The 9,555-nt window shown below is 32.3% G+C and overlaps 1 protein-coding gene and 1 pseudogene across 1 annotated transcript; both read left to right on the forward strand.

The window, feature by feature from the left end:
• Positions 1 to 447: 447 nt before the first annotated feature.
• On the forward strand, positions 448 to 3,049 carry LOC107641915 (uncharacterized). The gene is made up of 8 exons (XM_088486671.1): positions 448 to 524; positions 618 to 669; positions 1,101 to 1,196; positions 1,443 to 1,490; positions 1,779 to 1,859; positions 2,123 to 2,256; positions 2,368 to 2,462; positions 2,991 to 3,049. Exons 1-8 carry the CDS (start codon positions 448 to 450, stop codon positions 3,047 to 3,049), a joined length of 642 nt encoding a protein of 213 aa, XP_088342797.1.
• A 3,552-nt stretch (positions 3,050 to 6,601) lies between these two features.
• Positions 6,602 to 7,747, forward strand: LOC148564726 (uncharacterized; annotated as a pseudogene).
• The last annotated feature ends 1,808 nt before the right edge of the window (positions 7,748 to 9,555 follow it).

A 9,555-nucleotide genomic window follows, 5' to 3' on the forward strand; every position in this document is an offset into this window, starting at 1 on the left:
TCTCTTCTCCTCCAAGCCCTCCGATTCCAAAGGTCTGATCTCTTCTTCCAACGCTTCTATTTTTTTTTATTTTCTCGATTTTTTCCGTTGTTTTTACTTTTAGGGCTTTCCCTTTCGATTTTCATTTTCCTCTAAATCGCTTTCAAATGGTTGCTTCTCGTTTCGTTTTTGCAATAATTGTTCACTTTCTCTCTGTCTTGATCCATTGAATCTCAATCCCTGATTTGTTCTCTCTATCAATCGCATGCTCAACACGCAAGTTCCTTCTTGGTTAATTGATAATGGATACCTAATTTTGAATGTTGTTTTGTGTGATTTTAGCTTTTGAATTTTGATATTTTAGCTGTTATATTTTTTTACAATCCCTAAACTAGTTACCTTTCTCTGTTAGCAAAATTGATCTTGATGGCTAACTAGATATCATCTTTTAGGAACTATCCTCTGTTAATGGGTACATGGAAGGTTGCCCCTGCTCTGGTAGCTGGTTGTGTTGCAATATTGAAGCCTTCCGAATTGGCATCTGTGTATGTTTCTCAGCAGCTCTTGCAAAATCTTTACTTCTTTTTGAGTCTTGGTTAATTTTGCTGAACTATAGGCTATGCTTTGCTTTATTTCAGGACATGTTTGGAGTTGGCTGACATATGCAAAGAAGTGGGCCTTCCTCCGAGTGTACTAAATATTCTCTTTATGTATAATAGATTAGAAATAAATCTAGTAACTAAAGAACAATGAATATACGAGAAGCTCGTACACCATATGGTATTGGCCATTCTTAAACCTGAACTCCAGAGTTCAAAATTAAAGCTTTTTCTTTGGTCATTACCTTTTTTTTTTCTTTTAAATTTTTAAATAAAGCTTGTCTTTTCTGCTCCTACTATATACACTATAGTATATTGACTTTAAAATAAAGGATTTTTGCAGCATCAGTTTCCATAACATTAATATTGGAAGGCTAAAAACAAAAAACAAGTGATATTGGACTGTGCTAATTGTTTTTCTTAATTTGTCCTTATGCTAATATCTTGGGGCCTCAAACAGTAAATCAGTAAGTGTTCCATTTTATGGTGTTTTAATTGCTGTACATTTTTACTTCCTTGCAGTCTAAGATGAAGCGCATTGGAATTGATACTGAAGCACTCAAAGAGCTCTTTGGGAAGAAAATTATGGAGCTTGAGGAGGAAAAAAGAAAAGTGCAGGTTTGGACATAGTTAGGTTTAAATACTTTTTAGATAGCACACAAACGAAAAGTTTTTTCTGGTTTGGTTTAATTTTTGTCTACATTTTTTTGTGTAACTTGTTTTCAAAATTTTGTAAAAAGGAAGTCGTGAAAATAAGAAATGAAGACAGTAAACAGTATTTTTCTTATGTTTATGTTTTTCTTTTCACAATTATGAAAACAAAAACATAAGAATGAAAACAAGGAATCAAAATATTGTTTACAGAAATCTCAAGATGTTCATGGCCAAAAATTGAAAGCACTGGAAGCACAGGTAATATCTCGATATTATTTTCATGGTAATTGTCCTTTTCCAATGTCAAATAGTGTTCGAGTTATTTATATATTAAAATCTTGAACATCATATTTTAGACCTCAAAAAGAAACAAGAAAACCAGGTGCAGCTACTAAAGCAAAAGGAGAAGAGCGAAGAAACTGCAAAAAAATTCCAAGCTGAAATATAGTACATCAAGGATCAAAAGGCACCTGCGTTTAATTTTTGAGCTACTTAATTATTGAAATTTTTACTTTGTATCTGATATTGGATTTATGAAAACTGTAGGTCCAATTGCAGCATAAAATGAAGCAAAAGGCAGAACAATTTCGACAATGGAAAGCTTCTCGAGAAAAGGAGTTACTTCAGGTGATTTGCTTCTATAAATATGTAATCAATATTCTGTTTTCTTGTTTCAAAAATGCAGTGGATCTTTCAAGCCTTATAATAATTAGTACTTAATTGTGCACAATATACAAGTCAATCAGTTCTCGGATTGCCAAATAGGCGTGCAAGTTGGTGACAACAATTGAGCTTTACCTTTTCCACTATTTGATGTTTATGCTGAACTTATTGGTATTGCCATATAGTAACTAAAATTTAATTCTTTATCTGTTTTTCGATTTGGTAAGCTGAAAAGATTTGCTTGGAGAGAACTGCAAATAGCTACAGACAACTTTAGTGAGAGAAATGTTTTAGGACAGGGAGGCTTTCAGAAGGTTTATAAAGGTGTTCTACCCGATGGCACAAAAATTGCTGTTAAAAGGTTAACCGATTATGAAAGTCTCGGTGGAGATGCTGTTAAAATGTTATAGTGAACTTTGCTGCTTAATTAATACGTAGAATAATGTGCTTATATATATTTGGTTGGTTTCAGAGAGTATAAGCAGGAACTGTCCCACTATGGTCAAAAGATCAACATCATCCTTAGCAAACTCAGGAAGCAAATCACTCTCTGCAATCTACAGATAGGTGAAAAGAAATTTTTAGATCCCATAAAAGCATTATTATTATTATTATTATTATTATTATTATTATTATTATTATTATTATTATTATTATTATTATTATTATTATTATTATCTTTAATAAATATAGTTTTGTCAAAAATGTAGACATGTATAGGACAAGACGAAGAACTTACATGGTTTACGTGTTTTAACTATTAAATGAAATAGAGTAATTTATTTATTTCTTCTCCTTACTCAAAAAGTCAAAATTAATAAAAAGTGCAAACCTTGACTGTATTGAACTACTATATATAAAATTGGCTCCTTATTAGGATTATTCTAGATTAAAATTAAGCGAGATCTGTTACAAAATTGTTTTTTTTAATAAATAATTAGCTAATAAAATTTTAAATGTATAAAATTAAGGGTTTAGTTGATATTGTATAGAGAAATTGGGAAATTTAGAAAATAAATATATTATGTTATTATTAGGGAAAAAAACTCAGTTGTTCTATACTAATCAGTTTTATTATCTAATTTTGCTTTACAGAGGAGGCAGAATATATTCGCAAGCTCATGAAACTTTTCGAGGTTGCCTATCATCTTTGAGGTATTTAACCATCAACTTATATGGTACATGAGTAGTCCTGCTAGTTATAAATAAAATTGGCTTTGCGAGAGTAATATTTTTACAAGAGTTGCCTCCATTTTGCTTCTTTATTTTGTTTCATTCCTATAGCTATTTAACATTCTAGGGTATAATTATCATCATCATAACAGAGTCTTAGGGAAATAAAACACGAAAGAGAAAGATGAAGCTGATCTATATAATCATTAGAACTATCATAATGTAAGCTTACCCAATTTCGAATATCCACTAGATAGCATAAAAAATTCTGTATCCTGCTCTGCCAGATTTAAATTTATATTGATAACATAGAACTGTATATTGTTGTTTATGCTGGCTTCTAAAACTTAGGTCATTTTCTTATGAAGAACTCAAACCTGGGGAGGCTGTTTTGGATTGGCCTACGAGAAAAAAAGTGGCTCTGGGAGCAGCCCGAGGCCTAGAATATCTTCATGAGCAATGCAATCCTAAGATTATTCATCGGGATGTGAAGGCAGCTAATGTATTACTGGATGTGAAGGCAGCTAATGTCATTTCTGTAGCTATATGTTACTAGTTATTGTTTGATTTATCTTGTAATAAAAATTGCATACTTCATTTATTGGTTTGGTAATAAAAAAGGATTGAAAATTTATATTTTGCAACAATGAAGGTAAAAATCAAAAAAAGGATTTTTTTTCCAACTTGATAAGGCTATCGCCACGCTTTTAAAGCGTGGTTTTTTTTACAACTTGATAAGGCTATCGCCACGCTTTTAAAGTGTGGTCTTATCTTTTGCTATCGCCACACTTTAAAAGCGTGGCAATATCTCGTCTACTGTCACGCATGTAAAAGCGTGGCCATATCTACTCTATTGCCACGCTTTAAAAGCGTGGCCCTACCTTCCACATATGATCACGCTTTAAAAGCGTGGCCATATTTCCCACCTACAGCCACGTTTTTACAAGTGGCCGTTTGTAAAAAAACGTGGCAATAGGCTGAAAAAAGCGTGGCGGTAGCTCAAAAAGCGTGGCGAAAAGCTATCGCCACGCTTTTTCAGCTTTTCGCCACGCTTTAAAAGCGTGGCAATAGACGTGTTTTCTTGTAGTGTTTATTTTCTAATGGAATATATTTTAGGATTGTGTTGTTTATTATATTTCAGGATTGCATTGCTCGAACAAACAGGAATTGGAAAGAATGCCAGCCACATTTGTTTCTTCAATTTCAATCACTTCTCGATTATTTGATTCTTTTTCATGAGGTTTTTTTTTCTACAAGGAAGATCATTGTTATTTTGTTGAATGTTACTTAATTTTGTTTTCTTTACCAAAGTCTCAATGCAATTATCTTATTAACTCAGCCGATTTTGGAGGTTATGTTAGTTACTTCTACACCTAATGTTTACAAATTTAGAGCATAAACACTTGTTTAATTTAAAGCTTCAACTTACAACTACTCTAGTGAAGGTTTTGAATTGAATGATTGGTTTTATTTATATTACCCTTGAGATGATTTCTCTTATGAAAATACATGAAGCATGTCCATAGATGTCAGAACAACATGCATTTAACTGTTTCTCAATCAATCTCATGATGTGTGTCAGGGACACTAAAAGATGCCAAAGGAGTCGCCATCTCTAAGGTTCCTTTACCTTATCATCTTGCCTTGCTCTTTACCAACATTTTCCTGAGGATCTTGGGATATTAGCATGTGCGCTTTTTTGCTTCTACGGGTCCCATCCCCATCCCAATGTGTTCACAGGGCAATTTTTTTAAAGTTGCTACTTGTTTTCATAAGCTATATTATACACTGTTATAAGATAATTTCTTAGTTAAATCTTATTATATAATAATTATATGTTGTCCCTTTTTCTTTAGTTATTGGACATATGTGTGGTAACTCATGGTTTGGACTAATACCATTTTGACTGTGTTTACGAGACGTGTTGTTTATATATTTAAAATTGGATGTAAGTCAAAGAATGAATGATGGTTTGAATATTACAATATGGAGTATATTAACTTATTCCATATGGTTTGAATGTTACTTAATTTTATTTTCTTTAGAAGCTCTATATTATTATTCTTCTCTCAACATGGGACAAAGGATTTGGGATTTTATTTTGTTAATTATTTGGTCCAACAAGTGGTAAAAGTTGAGTTGTGTTATGATTAAGAGGAAACCATTTTGGCATTACTGATTTAGATTTAGTGCTTAGGATTATGCTTTTATTCTGGTTGCTCTGCTGTTCTTAGGTTATTTGATATAATTGTAACTATTTTTTGAAGGAATTGTTGAGGGACTCCAAACAAAATTCTTTCGGCAGAAGAAATCATGTGAAGATAAAAATAATCATTTTATTTCTTCTTATTACTTTTTTGTTTGTTTCCTTCTTACATGGTTTTAATTTCATTAATTATTAGTGCTGATGATGTTATTAATTAATAGTATTTATTTATTAGAACAGATCTCATATGAGAAGACAGCCACTGATAATAATAACAGATGCAGAGTTTTATACTTCACCAGTTTCTTGCTATTGCTTTTGAACAAAGTTTGTTGAGGTAAGATAAGAATTATGATATCAGTTTTAATATTAGTTTTAATTATTTGTTTGGCTTTGAATGCAAGTGGGTTTTTTGGTTCCATTCTTCAGGCTGGGTTGCCAGTAGACCACACTAGTGTATGCCTTATGTAAATAAAATTTCAAATTAATTCTATTAACAAATCTGTTGTGACCTTATGCACTTTTATTCACAACAAATACGTTGGTATTAGAGGATTAGCATTTGAGATTTGAGAATAAGAATTTGTAAGAGAGAATTTGTGACATTTTTGTCAATTTTGTAACTTCATTCATAAAAAACTTGTAACTTAATAATAATTTTTTGTAACAGGTTAAGAAATGAGTGAGAATCAATGGAGACTAGATGTAACTCATAACTAGATGTTCATTATCTCTTACATATGAGCTATGTTCCTCTAGTTAGATGTGGTTAAAGCGTTAAGTTGTGTTTCTACTAATTTTATCTATCATTTTAAATTACCTCAACTTTATTTATAACAATCAGAATCAACTTTATTTATATCTCCCAACTCTATCTATATAGCTAAAGTGAGTTCACCCTCATATATATTTTCCCCTTAATTCATTATTCTTGTTCTATATCTATGCTTATTTATCTATCACAGTTATGTTGTACTTAATAACTGATGCTTTTATTCTTGAGTTTGAGGACTAGTTGTTACTCTAGCTTGGAAAATTCAATATTGAACTAGGTACTGATTTTATTTCTGGTTTTATTATGCATTTGCTTAGGTTTCTTCTGTTTCTGGGATTAAAGTGGGTACTAATTTTTCTCTCACTAGTTTCTTGCTATTGCTTTTCAACAAGCACTTGTTGAGGTAAGATAATAATTATATCTTATTTTGTTTTAAATATGTTAGAAGCCTATTATAGATTTGTAGTTTATTATGTTAGAAGTCCTATATATATATTTTAGTAGTACACGTCTAGTAATTATTTTTTTCTACTTGAAGTTTAACTAGAAACAATGGATAAATCTTGGATTGCTAAGCCACGAAACTCAGATGAATACATAGTCGGTCTAGAAAACTTCTTGGATTTTGCATTTCAACATGGAGCAATTGAGAATAGTAAGATAATATGTCCATGTCCAAGTTGTGGGTTTCGCAAATGGCATGCTCGAAAGGATGTTAGAGATCATTTACTTTACAAACCATTCCCTAAGAATTATGTTGTATGGAACTTTCATGGCGAGAAAGAAGTAACCAAATTCTCAACAAGTGCACATGTCATGTGCGAGACATTGGCAACTCAACATCCCCTAGATAACATAGTAAATGATGCTTTCGGGATACATATGGATCAGGAGAGCGGTGAGGATTCAGGCACGGAAGATTTTGTAAACGATGAGCCAAGAGAAAATCGTAGAGACTTTGATGAGTTTCTCAAGGAAGGCAATCAAAAGCTATAGGAAGGAAGCGACTTCACAAAGCTAGAATTCATAGTCAAATTGTATCATATTAAAGTCTTGTGTGGACTAAGTGACAAGGCCATTACCATGATACTTGAGTTGGTGAGGGATGCTTTTAGTTGTGTGAATTTGCCTACGACTTTTGATCAAGCAAAGAAACTAATTCGAAAACTAAGTCTTGACTATGTTAAGATAGATGCTTACCCTAATGATTGTATGTTGTTCGAGGATGAAGACCCAAACAACATCCAACAAACATGCAGTCATTGTGGTGCTTCTAGGTGGAATTCTAAGAAGAAGAAGAAGAAAAAGCAAGCTGCCAAGGTTTTGAGATACTTTCCGTTGAAACCAAGGTTGCAAAGATCGTTCATGTGTCGTAAAACTGCAGAGCATATGTTATGGCATGCAACAGCGAAGGGAAAAAATGACAAAATGGTGCATCCAAGGGATGGTGAGGCGTGAAAGACTTTTGATTTGACACACAGAGAGTTTGGATTCCATCCTAGAAATGTTTGCTTAGGACTTGCTCAACATCAACCTCCTTTGTTTTTGCATCTTCCTCTTCTTCCATGTGTGAGGGTGGAAAGTTCTCTAATTCACTGGAGTATAAACTCCTTTGATTGATTTCCTCACTTTCTTCCATAGGATCTTGCATTATATCTCTTAGAAAAGAATTTGCTTGCTCCTCTTCCTGTGACTTGATAATCGACTGCACATGTTTCTCTACATTTTTGACACTTGTCTTTATATTATGTATGCATTCTTTCATGAGAAGCTCAAGATCTGATGGTATTTGAAATGAATAAGGAGATGGCGGCTCTTGATATGGATAAGAAGGAGGTGATGGTTCTTGATAAGAGCAAAAAGATGATGGTTCTTGATAAGAGCAAAAAGGTGATGGTTCTTGGTATGGATAGGGAGATAGTGGCTCTTGATATGGGTAGAAAGATGATGGTTCTTGATATGGATAGAGAGGTGGTGGTTCTTGGTATGAATATGGAGATGGTGGTTCTTGATATGAATAGAGAGGTGGTGGCTCTTGATAGTTGGAACATGGAGCACTGAAGTGTCTTTGGTTTTGACCTTGCTAACCAAACTTTGGGTAGTTCCCCCATTCATAATGATATGAATCACTACTCGGGTGTGAGTAGTAACCCATATGATCTCTCTCCATTATTTTTCCTTAGCACAAAACACCAAACAGAATTAAACACACCATGTGGTAAACAGGAAAGCAAAGAAGAAAGAACAGAAAGAAAATTTAAACTCAATAGATAAAATAACTAGTAAGAATAAAACAACTACGGGGACACCAAACTTAATTTCAGAAATTGAGAAAGAAAAAAATAATGGTTTAATTGAAAGTTTTTTTTTTTATTTTTTTGGAAATTAAAGACAGAAATAAAATAAAACTAATAAAATATAGGAATTTTTTTATTTTTATAATGAACAGAAACAAAACGAAAATAAAAGAAAATAAAAATAAAAAGGAAAAATAAAAAAAATAAAACGACCTAAAGTTTTGAAAAGAAAAAAAATAAAAGGAAGTGAAATCAACAGTGGGACAGGGAAACCAAAACGAAAAGCAAGGAAAAAAAACAAAGAAAAAAATGAAAATAGAAATTAATAATATTAAAATAAAACTAATTAAAAGAAAAATTATCTAATCTAAGCAATCAAACAACTGATAGTTGTTAATCACAGTCAATCCACGGCAACGGCGCCAAAAACTTGGTGCGGTATTTGTAACCCACTAACTTACCGGCAAGTGCACCGGGTCGTACCAAGTAATACCTTACGTGAGTAAGGGTCGATCCCACGAGGATTAATGGATTAAGCAACAATAGTATTTGATAGGCTTAGTTAGACAAACAGAAAAGAGTAATTGAGAGTTCAAAAGAATTAAACAATAAAGAAGAGTTTGAAGACAGGCAGTTGAATAAGTTGGGAGTAAAATATTGAGAAGACAGTTAAGGTTTCAGAATTATCTATTTTTCCGGATTAACTTTTCTTACTAACTATTTTAATTATGTAGGATTTAATTTATGACAAACTATATGTGACTAGACCCTAATTCCTTAGACCTTCCTAGTCTCCTCTAAAATTCATTAGCTACTAATTCCTTAGTCAATTAATTCCAATTAGAAGGTGATGATCAAATTCCAGTTTATATGCCACAAAAACTCTAATTACCCAAAAATAAAAGGATTATATGTCACGTATCCCGTTAAATCCAGATAATTAAAATTTAGGAGAATATGTTTTCAAGCTGTTGTTCAAGTAAAGAGCTTTTCCAACTTTTACAAGAACGCATCTAGAAAAAGTGTCATACTTCTGTTCCATCCAAATTCATAAGATGAAGAGCGAGAACAATTCTTAAATTATAAATCCATGCATAAATTAAAATAGAAAAAGCAATAAAATTAATCCATAGAAATAGACAGAGCTCCTAACCTTAACAATGGAGGATTAGTTGCTCATGGTTCAGAGTAGAAAATAAGGATTCTAAT

This window comes from Arachis ipaensis, chromosome B5 (assembly GCF_059453495.1).
Source record: "Arachis ipaensis isolate K30076 ecotype BB chromosome B5, ASM5945349v1, whole genome shotgun sequence".
NCBI lineage: Eukaryota > Viridiplantae > Streptophyta > Magnoliopsida > Fabales > Fabaceae > Arachis > Arachis ipaensis.